General features: G+C 37.6%; 1 protein-coding gene across 1 annotated transcript; it reads left to right on the plus strand.

Annotated features, from left to right (window-relative positions):
• The first annotated feature begins 4168 nt into the window (after positions 1-4168).
• Positions 4169-13953, plus strand: FBXO47 (F-box protein 47). Its single transcript, XM_062595830.1, has 10 exons — positions 4169-4349; positions 4752-4922; positions 7688-7764; positions 8597-8674; positions 9885-9993; positions 10919-11095; positions 11639-11785; positions 12405-12547; positions 12981-13140; positions 13841-13953. The coding sequence occupies exons 1-10, from the start codon at positions 4169-4171 to the stop codon at positions 13951-13953; spliced, it is 1356 nt and encodes a 451-aa protein (XP_062451814.1).
• Positions 13954-14967: the final 1014 nt, after the last annotated feature.

The following is a 14967-nucleotide window of genomic DNA, read 5'->3' on the forward strand; positions in this document are numbered from 1 at the left end:
CCTCATAACGCCAGCACAGTGCTGACAGGGGGCTGCCTCAGGCGGCCATGCAACAGAGTGCCAAACAGCCTCCACTGCGTCGCGTCGCGTCCCACCCGGTGCTGCCAGGCCAACCAGGAGCCCTGCCGCACGCTGCCCAACGAGGCCGGCGGCCGCCCGCCATGGCGCGAGACCGCGCAACCGCCTCGCTCCGTGGAGCAGCCTCGCTCTGAAATGGACGCCCAACGGACGCCTCCTCGTTAATTATTCATGAGGGGCGGGGTTAGTCAAAAGAGGCGTGCCCCTCTTTCTACGGGGGGCGTGACCACGCAGGGCGGGCGTTTGCACGGGGGGCGTGTCTTTATTGAATATTCAAGAGGGGGCGGGGCCACTTGAGCGGGAAAAGTGTCCCTCGAGGCGCTCGCTTCCCGCTCCTCCCCCTCGGAGCTTAAAGGGCGGGGCGGGGGGGGGGGAGGAAAAGGCGGGAAAGCTGAGGTGGTTGAAAATAATTATTACAAATAAATTAGCACAACTTCCCCGGGGGTGGGAGGGGAACAGTTATCAGGTCACTACTACTAAAATAAAATGTTTCTGTTGGCTATGTTAATTTCTTCCCCCTAAGGATGTATATTGCTACTTTTACTACTACCACTGTCAGCCCCATTGATAATCACCACCCTGGAATTGTGTGTGTTCTAGATTTATTTACAAACATTTCTGCTTGAACTAAAACACACACGCACCTGTGTGTATATCTCTGTTTACATATCTATGTCCAGACCCTCCCTTTAAGCCAAATACAATAGTTAAGAAAAATCTGACTGAAATGTTTAAGTTAAAAATTAATTACAGCAATTTATGTCACTTTTCTTTCTTTTTTTTTTTTTAGAACATACAGCATGGTTTTTCCTGGAGACGGCAAGGTCTGTTCGCCCCTGTCCCTGCTGCCTCCGTTCCTCCTGCCCTCTCCCCTCAGAGGCAGCCTGGCCGTGCCCAGGCTGCGGCTTATTTGCAGGGAAGGAATTTCCGTGAGGTAAAACAGCGTTTAAAAAGTGTTGTCTGTAAGTAGGTACTTACTGCGAGACATTTGCTATTAACTGAAGGTAGATTTGGAGCTACAGGTCCTTACGCTTTTGGCCAGTTGGGCCCAAATGAGGAGAGGAGCCGCAGAGAGAGGATTTAAAAGCTGGTCTCGTCCCTTAGCCTAGAGGTCAGTCGTAACCTGCCTGGTCTCAGCCCGAAATCCAAACAGTGCCCAGCACGTTGTGAAGGCAACTCGCTAGGTTTTACGTGGCAGAGCCAGCAAATACACAGGGAGGCTAAATCTGACCCCAAAACGCAGTGAAAAGGCCAAAGGCAGCGGCGCTCTGAGGCGCGAGCGCGCCCCGGGGCCGAGCTCGGCGTTTCTGCCCACACAGAAACGCGGCGGGACAGCTCCAGCCTACCTCCCCCATTCGCTGTTACTCATCGATATACATGTTTATGGGACTGATTTGTGCGATATAAAGTCATTAGTATAAATAAGAATATGCATTTTATAAGTTGTCCATGAAGGCCATGGGGTGACGAGCACTAACATCCTCCGCAGCTGTGCTCCCTGCTCAGAGGTTTGTCACCCCTCCCTTGAGGGCTTACATTTTCACACGTATTAACAAAGAAAAGGGGAAAATTCTGGCTGAGTTAATATTTGAAGTCACTCTTTTTGTGCTACTTGTGACCAGGCCGGAAGATGGAAATGTTCCAAGCTGGTTGTTAAGGTAAACAGCCTTTTGTAATGAATGTTTGCCAAAATGCTAACGCACACTCAGAAAAATACTGATCAGAACAAAAGTGCATTCGTTACCAAGAATTCACCAGCTGTTTAAAGACACATTAAATGTTCTATATAAGGTTGAAAGTAAATGGTCTCTGCCCTGTAAACAAATTAGCTTATAACAACAAATAAGATGACTGTTCTCAGCTGGTACTATGAGTTTAGCTTGTTAAATATTTAACATTTACCTTTCAATCTTCCAGTCTTGATTAAGCAGTTCTCTAAACAAGCAGTATCCCCACAGCAGATGTTGAGAGCTGGAGGTGCACAGACCATTGCCACATTCTGGCTCAGATCCCTAAGAAACATGAAACACATTGAGTCAAAGAGGAAGCAAGTGTGAGCTTTCAGTAATGTCTCTAAGCTTTGCCCTATGAAACTTTCCGCATGTGCTCATTCTTATTTACACTAATTTTACCTAGCTCTGCTCTAAATTAAAATAATCATGGTCAATTTGACTTCAGTTAAGTTGAAAAGAAGCAGACTGGAACTGGCTGAGTACTTCTGAAAATGTCTCATGTGTTGAAATATTATTTTTTCCACTCTTTATAACATCACTGCAGACCCAAGGTTAAGATTGTCAAAAACACTCAAAGATGCCATAAAATTGTAGTGGCTTTAGGAGGACTATAGTTTAAGGGAAGCTGAGGAAGAACAAAAAGTATCATAGGATTGCAATTTTATTTCTAATGTGCAAATCAGAAAAACATAAAGGATTGTACCTGTCTTGAAGAAATTTTAGTAACGTTTTATTTTTAAACACAAATTGAACTACTTTGTACTTTATATACAAGATAAGAATTATAATTGTTTTGAATTCACAACAGTATGTATAAAATCCATTGACTTCAGCCTATGCTTTCTTTGCTTTTGAAAGATCATTTTTCATATAATTATGGCTTTATGGGCCATTTCTTGATTGTTCTTAAAGATGCTACACCCATTTTCTCTCTCTTGCTTGAGTTGTGTAAAAGCTCAATAAAACACTGATTTTAGAAGTAATTACCTCTGCTCACAAGCCTTGTGAAAGGTTAAACTGCGAGCTTCTTTAGCTAGCTGGAATTATATCACCCTAAATTAAAAATGCTTTCAATGAGGTATAACTTCCTCCCATTCATGATGTAAACTCTATCCAGCACACAGGCACAAGTCAGCCAAATCCATTGGTAATGTTGTAACGAAGACTCCCATATTCTTTCAGTTGTCAGTATAAACAGTACTTCCATTGTGTATGTGGTAATTTTGCTACATTATGAAAAAGGAATCAGTGGCATATTAGAGAGGTCTGGCTTGCATGCTTTAGCTATAAATATAAAGGATGTTTGGAACTTGTTTTCTGTAATTTTAATAAATTTTTAATCTTTGAAACAATGAGGCCTATTCTCTGAGCATATATCCCACTGATGATAACTGGGATGTTGCACTGCAGGTTGGACAGATTCCAGTTATGTTACTACCAGTGCTGCCAGCTCTTGTAATTATACTGCAGTGCTCATTCTTCTTGGTAATTTCCCTGAAGCCTCAGCTGCTGAAATCAAGAAATACTGTGAAAAATCTCATTAAAAAAAAAATGTAAGCAGCAGTGAGTTACTAACCCTCATTGTTGCTTGACAACGCAAAGTGCACTTATCCTAGAGGCTCAGAAACCAGAAGGCAAATGAAAAGAACATATTTATTAATCATTTAAAACTCATTACTTTTCAGGCACTCGTGATTTTGAGAAAGCATGGGTCACTGATTTTTCTTTTCTTTTTTCTTGGAGATGGCACTACTGTATCATTTATTTGTATATTTGCACATACAGACATTATAGAGAATTAAGCCATGTATCATTTTAAATGCTGCAGAAATAAATGGCTTGAACCATCATTATGTTACTTTTAATCTTTTTTGGCATGTGATGTGTGAGCATACATATAAGTAGTTATCACTATGTCAATCAAGTAACATACAAATCATTTCAATAACGTTCTTATTACTTTTTCACGTTCCACTGAATAATTCATGTAACAAAGTATGGAAATGCTATTAACTACTCTGCTTGTAGCATTGAATATACCTCCTCCTGAAGAGCTTCCTTTTACTCAGAACTCTCTCTCTAACTTTCTGATGTCCCACTTTATACCCCAGTGACTTCACCTTCTCTTGCTCCTCCAAGATCTCATTTGGGTATTTTCTTCTTTCAGACATGGATTTAGAAAATGATTCAGTAAATTACATACCATGCCATTAAATTCAAACTAAAATTTATCCTGTGTATGTAACAAGATTTTAATTCTCCACTAGTGTAGCTACAATAGAGTTAATACTTTTGTCCTCCAAAAATATGACTTTTATGTTTTCTCTTCAGGACAGATTTATGGCACTAACAGAATGATGACATCCACTGCAAGGACTAGCTACACCTTGATTCCCAACCGCAAAAACAGGCACAGGAACCGTCGTTCCAAACAATGCTGCAACATCTTGGACTCAGATTCACAGTCTCTGTCAACACTTGGGTATTTTAAAACACTGCCATTAGAGATCTTTCAAATGGTATTGGATTATCTCTCAGGTGAGAATCTGAGAATGGTATTGCTGCCAGGATATGAAAATTACTGCCAAAATTTTCCAAGTAGAAAGAACTATTTTTATTTAAAATGTTTTGCCTTTTTTGCTAGTTGAAGACAATATGTGACTTTTTCTCTGAGTTCTCAGCTTGAATGTATGAAGAGGCACATGATCAAAAAAAATGGCAGTTATAGACCATCTGAAGAGTGCTTTTTGCTTGTAATGTATAAGGAGTATTTGTTAAATCTGTACATCTCTAATTATGTGTCTGTTGGCAAAGACCGTAGTTAAATTTTCTTTTATTCATAAATCTTATTTCCTTTGAAGTAAGGTAAAGTTATTGAGTACTGATCAGCATTTTTCTTGAAGTAAAGATTTACAAATATACTGGGTTTTGATTTTTCAGTGAAGGATATCAGCATGCTGAGCATGGTGTCGAAAACTATCAGCAACCGCCTAATTAATTACATCTCAACCCCGTCAGGAAACCGAAGGCTTTTATTGCAAGACTTTCATAACCTTGAGCTACCCGGGAAGAGAGAAGGATCCAGTATATTAGAGCACTACAAATCTCTAGGTGATCTTTTAATGCACATGATAACACTTAGAGGAGAACCAAACTCACTTAAAAGGATTATTCTGCGATATGTATTGATTGATAATGGTAAAATGTTGAGAAATCATCCAAATCATTTCTGCAGCTCCCTATGAAAGTGAAGTTCTTCCCCATGCCAAATAGCCTACTCTCATACCATTAACTGGGGGAAAAAATTACCTGAAATGATTCCAAAACTCTAAGTTATAGACAAAATAATGTATGTTCTGCCTCCTCCATATTTATTTTTTTAATATTAAGCAGCAAGCACGGGTTGGACAGAGTAACTGCATTACACAGGAGATTCATCAGTTCTCTGTATGAGGTCTTTCCAAATTTAGTTTGTTTGGACACCACCACTGGAAACTGTAGCAGAAACCAAGACTCCCAGGCCCCCACATTAGCTGAAGGAATTTGGCTGTTCAGACTGCCTTCGTGTATCACTTTGGAGTAGCTTGCATTCCTCAGTCTGGGAAACTCAGCTGCAGTACTTAAATCCAGCTTAATTCTAGAATGACCAATAACCATTGCCATCAGAAAGCTTGTCTGATAGTTTCTTCGAGACGTACTGCAGATTACATTCCATTTCTAAGAAAAGTATGCTTATCACAAAGTTTTATCACAGTTGTCACTGATTAGTACTCTCCTTGACAGCGTTGTATCGGAGTTCAAGGACTGAAATGGACATGAAGAGTACATTTTCCTCTCACCCTTAGCTTAGGGATGAAGGACAATGAGAAAATGTCTGCACTCTTGTTGTCTTGGTGAACTGTGTGCTAACCAAACTCTTGCTAGGTGAAAGATTCACTTTTTCTTTCACCTGCTCACTCCTCTTTTGGCATAAGATCTAGGTCAAAATAATGTAATGCTGATCACAGTGAAAAACACTGTACGTCCTCATATTCAAAGCTGTTTGCTTTTTAATTTATGTACTAATTTGAAAAAGAGATTGTTTTAAATTCATTCATTGTATCACTCAAATGATGCATTCTTTCTTATGCATCTTGAACACCAGTTTTTCTTCACTCACCCACTATAAACATTTTTCTATCAGAGAAGCAAATTAAATCCTAATTCGATCCATATAGATTTAGCCTTACCTACCTGGTTTAAAAAAAAAAAAAAAAGTTAATTTGACAGAGAGATAAAGTGATGTCAAGGTTAGATGCAGAATGGTAAGTAAAGCAATGCAGTTAAAGTTGTCTGGACTAAAGATCTCTTACAGTAAGCAATCCATGTAGGTTTTGAGATATCTTAAGAATAATTTTACTTTTTGTTTTATTTTTAAAATTAAGCTTGAAACCCTAAAATTGTGTAAAAAAGTCAACATTGATTAGGGCATTATTTAACTATAGCTGTGTGAACTCATCACTATAGTAGGACTAATAATGAAAACATGTCATACTCAAAATATAAAGATCACTGGCAATATCTGTCTCATCAGTTGAAGGCTCAAGAGAATGCTTTTGTTAAGTCAGTTGCAAAATTAATATTTACTTTACAGCAGGAAAAACTGGACTAAATGAGAAAAATCCATTCCTGTTGAGAGAGCCTGAACAGGTTCTGTATATTACAAAAGTCTCACTTAAACTTCTAGTACTTTTAATAGAGTCAGAATTTCAGTCATTGTTTAAAATGAACTTGAATTATAGATGATAGCAGCACTACCCTTTAGCACAGGGTACATTTTACCATATAAAAATAGCAGCAGTACTTTTTGCTCATCACTTTATTTATTGAAAATAATTTTCCCCAGAACTGATGGTTGTATTCTTACTTGCAGCTATGCTATCTTAATGATCTCAGCTATTCTTCAGGGAGTTATCTCCAAAGTCTAGTCTAGTCATTAGAAAATTTACTTGACTGAGCTTTGAATCATGTCCTAGGCTGATAAATAAATTAAGTCTGTCATGTTAGAATGTTGACATACTTCTAAACAAGGAAATACTCAATTCAGAATGATGATAAACATGTAAAATACTTTTTGACACTGGAAAAGTTGTATGTTCTTTGAGACACTAGCAATTAAAAAAAGTGCTTTTCTGGGGATTTCTGAATCAATTGACAAACAAGATGCATATTTCACTGTGATACAAGTTTTTGAAAATCAAGCTGTTTAACCCATTTGCTGTCAGTAGTTTAGAAAAAAATGCTGCTGCTTAACAAACAGCTGTTCTACAGTATAATGAACTCCAGACTTGGACATCCTAAACGCATACCATTTCAGTCTTGTATAGGAAAATAATTTTACCTCCTAGCTATGTTTTACATTAACACAGTTTAGAATATTTTCTTTCTAGAACATGTGGTCAACTTGAAAAAATTTTGAATGATGTCAGAGAAAAACAGAGTTCCCCAGGGTACTGTTAAAAGAGGTGTAACAAGTAACATTTATTTCCAATATTTAACAGCTATAATTCTAAAACCAAACACAATAATTTTAAAAAGGCTCCAACTGTGACTAATAGGGACTATAGAACAACACCAAACAACAGTTATGGCATATGAGACTTCAATACTCTTAGGTAAGATTTCTTACCACAAAAGGTGTCGCCACTACAGAAGTGTACAACACTTCTACAAGGCATAGCTTACTGTACTATGCTACCCATTTTGCCCTTGCAATAACAACATTTTCTCACTAGTGTGTGCATGCATACATACAGTGTGTATGCTTATGGTAATTCAGTAACATACATGCCACGTATGTATATTCATAGTTGCATATATATTCATTTTATTCACAGGATTGTTGCTTAAAAGATGCACGCTTCTTTTGCCTACAAAAGATAGGCTAAAGTATATACACAAGATATTCTCAGAAGTAAGTTCACATTTCTCTCATTAGTGTTTTGAACTGTCACTTCAACTTACAGTGCCATTCTATAAAATGTTTTTGTTAGTGGAAATATGTCTTATACGGTCCTTTTTCTGAAATTTATTTCTGTAGTGTAATGAATTTATTGGTTTGAAATCAGTCCTTTTTTAAAAAAAATTAAAAAACCTAAGACAACATACTGAACACAAGGTTGTTCTTTATCAAGATTTTTTTTTCTGATCAGCATTGCTGATTTAAATAGTTCCTACATTCCCCTTCTGCAACCCCTTAGCAGATCATTCCCTCTCCCCTCTAGTTCTTAGCTGCGCTAAAATGTTATTAGTGATGCTGCATGATGAATTGCATCATGGATCTGACCAAGGATGAAAATAACTTTGGTGGGAAGGAGTGCTGGGGGAATTTCCTTGCATCACTTAACACAAAACTTTTTTTCCCCAGGTATCTCAGCTGGGCTCATAAGAGATACTACTTCTCCCAGAAAATGTTTTCCTTTATGTTCTAAGATCAGAAGTTTTCAGCTTTTCTTCAGTTTGAGGACTACTAGAAGTTTTGTAGTAAAAGAGCATAACTCTCTGTAGGCTTGCTTTTCTTAACTACCTTGTGCACACCCATATGAAGTAGCTTATGGACCCCGTTTTAAATTCAGTGCTAGACCATCACATAGATGCTATAACTCATTCCTTATACAATAGGGGAAAGGAGTCTGTCTCAATCCCTCTAATCAGTATTGATGTATGCAAGGAATATAGTAAGTTTTCAATCAAAGGAATCAGTTTCTGGTGAGTTAAGATAAGTTACCAGTATTTTGTGCTTACAGGTTTCCTGTTTTAAATTTAATGGTTGTCCAAGTCCTTTGCATTGTTTAGGATTACAGTGTTATGGGATATTTTTACAGGTACAGTATCATTCTGAAGAGAAGGCAAGTATCACAAATATAAAAGAAAATTAAGGTAGTCTTATAATGTAAGCAGTGTTTCAATAGCTAGTCTTTCAAAAAGATTGCAGATTAGTATAATTCTCATCCAACTTAATTCTTCTTTGAGAAGCATCAAAACCCACTATTTTTTGCAAGCTATTTGGAAGTATAATGTTTTGAGCCTTGAAAAAAAAAGGTATTTATTTACTCAGTTCTCTGAATTTCCTTTCTGATTGTTAAGGCTGGTGATCTGACTCCTGAGAGTTCCTTGATCTGGATTTCACTACCAAACAGTCTGGATTTTGATTAGCAATTTATTATCTAAGATGATATGGGGAAAGGGGATCATCTTATTACACAGTTTCAGATTCATGAACCTAGAGTTGTGACTGTTTAGTTTAAAATTAAAAGGATATAAACATCATATGCTGGAAAAATTGTGCTAGCTTGTGGAGATTTAAAAATAAAAACGAAATCAATGTCAAATTAGTTTAGCAATCAACAAGCTATTTACTATAAAGACTATTGTGATTGTAAAAGACTAAGGGAAGGACATCCGAATACTACTTGAGATGTTTGGTTCTGAATTGTTAGAATTACCATAATGATAGCTTTACCTGGGAGTAACTCTGTTTAAAAGAAAATACAAACATGCATTCTGTCTTAAAAGTGCAGGCCTTTTGTCAACACTTTAAATGCAGTTATGTCTTAGAGAAACTGCATACCGATGCCTTTTACAAGCATGTTGCACTAAAATAATTAATAATACACAAAACATATTTTGGCAAACGTGATTTCCCTTCCATGGTTAAGAGTTACGAATAACTACTTTTGCCAGGAAGTGTGTGCTCGTAGCAAATACCTCTGTGTATGCTTTCATGTAAGGCTCAAAAATAGGATCTTGGGCCTGAATGTGGCACACCATTAGCAGACTTTGGTTCTGGACTCAGTCAGGCTCAAGTACAATCCTTACATAAGACAGAGCACCTCTGTGCCAGATTCTGGTTTCTCTACACTCATCAGGGATAAGTTTTGCAGGCACTGCACTCCAAGTATGACATCTTCCCTATCTGTTCTCACAATAAACTGCAGGATAGACTGTATTTATCTAACACAACAAACTGCATTGTCATCTAAATTTGTGGCTCAATCTGTCCATTTTTCACTCCCTTTCTTTTGTAATCTTCAGATCCTAACAGCAGGCTGGGATGAACTAGAATGTCACCGAGTTTTTAACTTCCTCTGTGAGCTGAGCAATCTACCCCGTAAAGTACAGACAGTTGTCAGCAGCAGACCGGGTAAACATCAAAGTAGGCAAAAGTCCTACAAAATCAAAGTGCACTCTCATGAACAATTCAGAAAATGGATCTTGATTACTGCAGACAGAACACACATAGATTTGAGAATGTTTTAGCTCAGCTGAGCTTTATACCACCTAATCCTTTCCTTACCTGTACACCTTTCTTTTAGCTCCAGTGTTACCCAGAATGTGGGTGTTCTAAAGCAGGTATTTTGCCTTCACATACTTAAATACAAGTTTTTTCCAACCAAAAGCAAAGCAAAGTAGTTTCGTGTTTGACATGTACCCAGCGGTGAAGAGAGTTGTCTTGAGAGGTATCTGGTTTTTAATCTTATTATTCTGTTATCAACCAAGTGCATAAGTTATGTATATACAAAATAGTAAAATTAACTTGAATCTCTCCTGCTGTACATTAGTGCCAGTGAAGTCAGTGGGAAAGGAACCAGCATAAAAATGAAGTGACGCAGTAAAAAGTTATGCTTAATATTTCTGAAATGCAGCAATAACATGATACATGCCTTTCAAGAAATTCTCATTTTAACTAGCACAGAACTGACTATTTCTGTGGAATAGTTTCTACATGGCCATATTTATATTTCCTCCTATTTCCAGTTATTGACGGAACACAGAAACACAGAAATAAAGGGTCAGAGTAAGAAAAAAAACATAGCTGAGAGCCCTTGAAGACATGCATGAGAATGCTGCAGAAGGTTATCAGGCATAGATAGAACCTATGGTGTGAATTAGCACAACATATTCAAAAGAGACAAACTCAGGCAGTTACAGCTGCGAATTTAATGAAATCTCCCTAGACATACTTGGATAGTCTTAAGAATTCTTTTCTCTTTCTTTCTATAAAAAACCTAATCATCTGCATTGTGCAAGGCTTAATGGATTTATAGTATCTTCATTCTCTTAACCAGGAAGCGCCCGAAAGCTGGAGCTGCGGATAAGACTATTCTGTCGTAGCGTTTTGTTAAACCACTGGATTCACCGAAGTGATTCTGCATTTTGGTTGACTCGTATTTTAAAGCCATGGCCCATGGTTAATCAAGCTCGCTTGCTGTATATCCTCTTTGGGCCCGTGTCCTCTCTAGATGGCAAGTAGTTTGGTTTTAATTTTTAAAGTTTAATTATTGAGAAAGGGATTTCCCTTTAGGATGCAGTATTTTGGAAAACCAAGTTTTATGCAAATGAAATGTAATTATATTGTCTAGAAACAAATCTTTCTGCTTAACCAGACCTCACTAATACACACACACACACATTATACATATTATATAAAATACAAAGTTATAGTTCAAACAAAGAAATTACAAAGGGCATATTTTTCTTCTGTTCTCTCCTGCTTAGGGTAGAGTTAGCTTGAATGCCACTTAAAGAAGCATCTATTTCTATGAATAAAAGTATTATTTTTCACCTAATAATTAAAATAGTGTTTCTTCAAATCATCCTGCGATACATGCTACAACTACCACTGTTCCTACAAAAACAACAGATGAGGAAAGATCTCACCCTTACAAAGAGAGAGATATGTTACGTAAATTCCCCAATCTGATTCTGCTTTAAGGCTCAGTTTTGCACCTTCGTTGTTTAAAAAATCACTTTGTCATTTAATAGCAGTTGTGATTAATATTACTCAGGACATGTGGTTTGGCAGAAAATGATAGAAGGACCAACAGATGAGACCAGTCTGAAAGGTCTGGCAGATGCAATTAAACTATTGTATGATACAGAAGCTAGAGAATGGACAGCAGATGATGTCATCAGTCTTGTGGATGAGCTGTCAGGTGTGTTTTTGCCTTCATCATTAATCCATGGAATTGTATGATCATGTCCTCCAAATCTAGCAATAAGTGTGTTTCAGACACGGGAGTGTCTTGGGAAACTGATTACAATATTCCTTACAGTAGCTTGGCATAGCTAGAAAAGCTGTAACACTTGGAAGTTAGGCAGTAGCTGGGTATGAGAGAAACACAGCGTTGTTTACAAATTCAGGCTGTCTTTCCCCATTATGAAATATTTTAAGACTCCATTAAGACTTCTAAAATTCTAGTCTTCTGTTACCATTATTAAGCAAACATGCCCAAAATGCATGTAAATCCAAAATATAATGTTTGTTCAAAACAAAATTCTACTCAATGCTGTCAACAGATACATTTAAAGCTTATTTCAGATGAGATTATATCACAGAAGCTATAAAAAACTCTAACTGTATTACTAGTAGGAATTCTTTATATACTGTCATTTCTCCAGCCTCTTCCGTGAGTGTATTTCAGAGGGCATCTCCTCAGAAATTTTCGTTAATAATTGAAGACAATTCATAAATCCACATCTTTCAGAATAGTTTTCCTAGCATTACTTCTTTTTGTCCAGAGATCACTAAAATTCTCTATTTTATTACAAAAGTTGTTCCCCGGGAGTGGCTCATGGAGAACAATGCTCGACTTCTTATTCTGAGCGGGAACAGCATTTGCTTCACTTTCATGGCTAGCAAAGCTGTGAATGGGAGAACCGTTGAATTAGCGAGGTTCATAGTCTTCCTGGCTTTGGTGAGTACTACTGAATGGAGCAGGCTCATGCCTTTTCTCCATCTGCCCACAGATTTGCTTTCCCAGACCTAGAAGCTGTTTTCACACTTACTGTTATAAACCAGGAGTAAGCCCAGCAGGAGGCTTAATACTCTGTTGCCCTGTGGTCTCTGTCCAACACATTTCTGCAAAGTAGCAGCTCTGTTTTCAAATAGGTCTATTTAGAAAAATACTACTGACAAAACAGAGAAGTTCCTCCATTAGTATGCCAACAATAAGACCAACTTACATATCCCCACTGCAAGCCCCAGTTTTCCAGGATAGGGCTGCAATTGATCCAGTCATTCATTAGAATCTTAATTGTCAGTAGTGAAGTCTAAGATTTAATCTTGCCTTTTATAGTATCATCCTCGTCACAAAGGATGCATTCATAGTATTTTTCTGTGTATGTTAGGTCTGTGAGAAGGACCTGTACTGCATGGACTGGGCAGTAAAAATGATGCAGAAGGTCTGCAAAGTTTTCAGCACTCCAGGGGAAAGAAATAACTTCCTGCAGAGTGTGGAGAATTCTTTCGCTCACATGATCATGGACATGCTACAGTCAGTACTGTCAGGTAAGTCTATAGGGCCATGAGCCAGGACATATCTTAAGTTTTTATCTTAATTATTGTGTGCATCTTTTCAAAGAATGCTAAAAACATCACTTGGTGCAGGGAGGTACTGTTTCTGGAAATAAAGAGGAAAGCAGTCAATGTGAACTTACATATTTTTAGAATCTGTGGTTGTGCAAATTTTGCCTTGTTTCTCTGAGTTGCAGAGACTTGGACTAAGAGTTTCCTAGTGCTATGAACAGTGAAACCAATGATCTTTTAAAATATGTCCCACCAAGCACTGCAGCTTGAGGTCCTTTTGCACTGTCTCTGTATGCAGGCTCTGAGCAGCTGCCAGCCAGATTGTTCAACTCAATGAGCTGCAGTTGCTCCCTGTCCACAGCTTGTCAGCCTTGATAAAAACCTCAAGACTGATTATGATTGCAAGCTGTAAAGATGAACAGCCTGCTCAGGACAGATTTTTGTCTTAAAGCACAATTGTTCTTGTCCATCTTTGGACAAGCTGGTGAAGGAGTTTTGAAGAGAGTCTCATGTTATTTCACAGCTGTCCTACCATCAGGTGCAATCACTGATGTCTAATAAATCTAAGCAGAAGCTGCTGATTCAACCTCTGTTGAAAACACTGAGTGGGTAAGATTTATCTTCAAAGATGTCATTTAGATTCACTAATCACACTTTAAATGTTTTTCTTTGCCTTGGTTAGGGGATCGTGATGAAGAGGACAGTAGCTTTCTGAACTTGTTTCATCTTGTAAATGCACAAGCTAATTTCCATAAAGAAGTCCTGTACCTGACCATGAGAAGCAACACCATTTGATTTTATGGACTCTTGCTATACTCCTGCTGGATATCTTTTTCCTTTTCTCCTATTTTTTTGCATTTACAGAGCACAGTGCAGTTATTTCTTAAATTCCTATTCCAATAAGAGCTGGAGTGGTGGCTAGAAAAGCGAGTGAAATACATATCAGAACAGCTGAATAAGCTTATGGGACATACTGGGGGACATCTAAGTATTCATAGCAGAGTTATGCATATTGAACTTGTCTGAGGCTGTGTCAAGATGTGACACACAAGGAAGCAGTCAGTGGGTCTTTGGTTTGGGAACATAAACTATGTTCTTTTCCCACTGTGTATGTTTGCATACACAATAAAAATGACATGGTTTTCATATTTGATGTGCATACACAAATTAAAGAATGTTATCTTAGTTCAGAACTGAAAACAGTTTGATCTTCTAATTTTGTTTTCTTTTGGGAATACAAGGAGAAAAAGACAGATATAAATTAGAGAAACATAGCTACATTTTTCCAGTTTACCAGGGGTATCTCTCTTCAACTCTTAGACTGTTAGCTCTAGAACACTGCAACAGAAATGCTTCATAGATTGCACTTCCACTTTTGGCAGAGAGGTAATTCCTGAAAGCAATTTAACCGTTCTGATTTAGCAAGGCAAAATTAGTTGCTTTTTCCCCCCTTTAATTACAGATGATGGCATCTGTAATTAAATTAAGCACAAAGCAGAAAAGACTTCCAATCCATCTCACTACTCTGTGTAATAACTGAACTGTTAAAATATATTTGCCTTTATGTGAGTTAACTAAGTTGAAGACATATGTTAAATGCACATTAGCTAAGATCACTGTTTTATTAAAGCGTATAAATGTTTCCTACTTATAAGAAGTTTTGATTTTCTGATATGTTGCCTTACAAAAACACATAAAACATACCAAAATGTACTTACTTTGCTGTATTATCTATAATATGGCTATTTTCTTCAAAATATTAAATAGGCTTCTTCTCCACTTCAGTTTCTAAACATATTGGTGGTTGTT

Source organism: Rhea pennata, chromosome 26 (assembly GCF_028389875.1).
Source record: "Rhea pennata isolate bPtePen1 chromosome 26, bPtePen1.pri, whole genome shotgun sequence".
NCBI classification, from domain to species: domain Eukaryota; kingdom Metazoa; phylum Chordata; class Aves; order Rheiformes; family Rheidae; genus Rhea; species Rhea pennata.

Coding starts and splice junctions, on each gene's coding strand:
- FBXO47 (XM_062595830.1), top strand. CDS start 4,169: ATGACATCCACTGCAAGGACTAGCTACACCTTGATTCCCAACCGCAAA. Junction 4,923..7,687: donor AGAGCACTACAAATCTCTAG/GTGATCTTTTAA, acceptor TTTTATTCACAG/GATTGTTGCTTAAAAGATGC. Junction 8,675..9,884: donor GTTATGGGATATTTTTACAG/GTACAGTATCAT, acceptor TGTAATCTTCAG/ATCCTAACAGCAGGCTGGGA.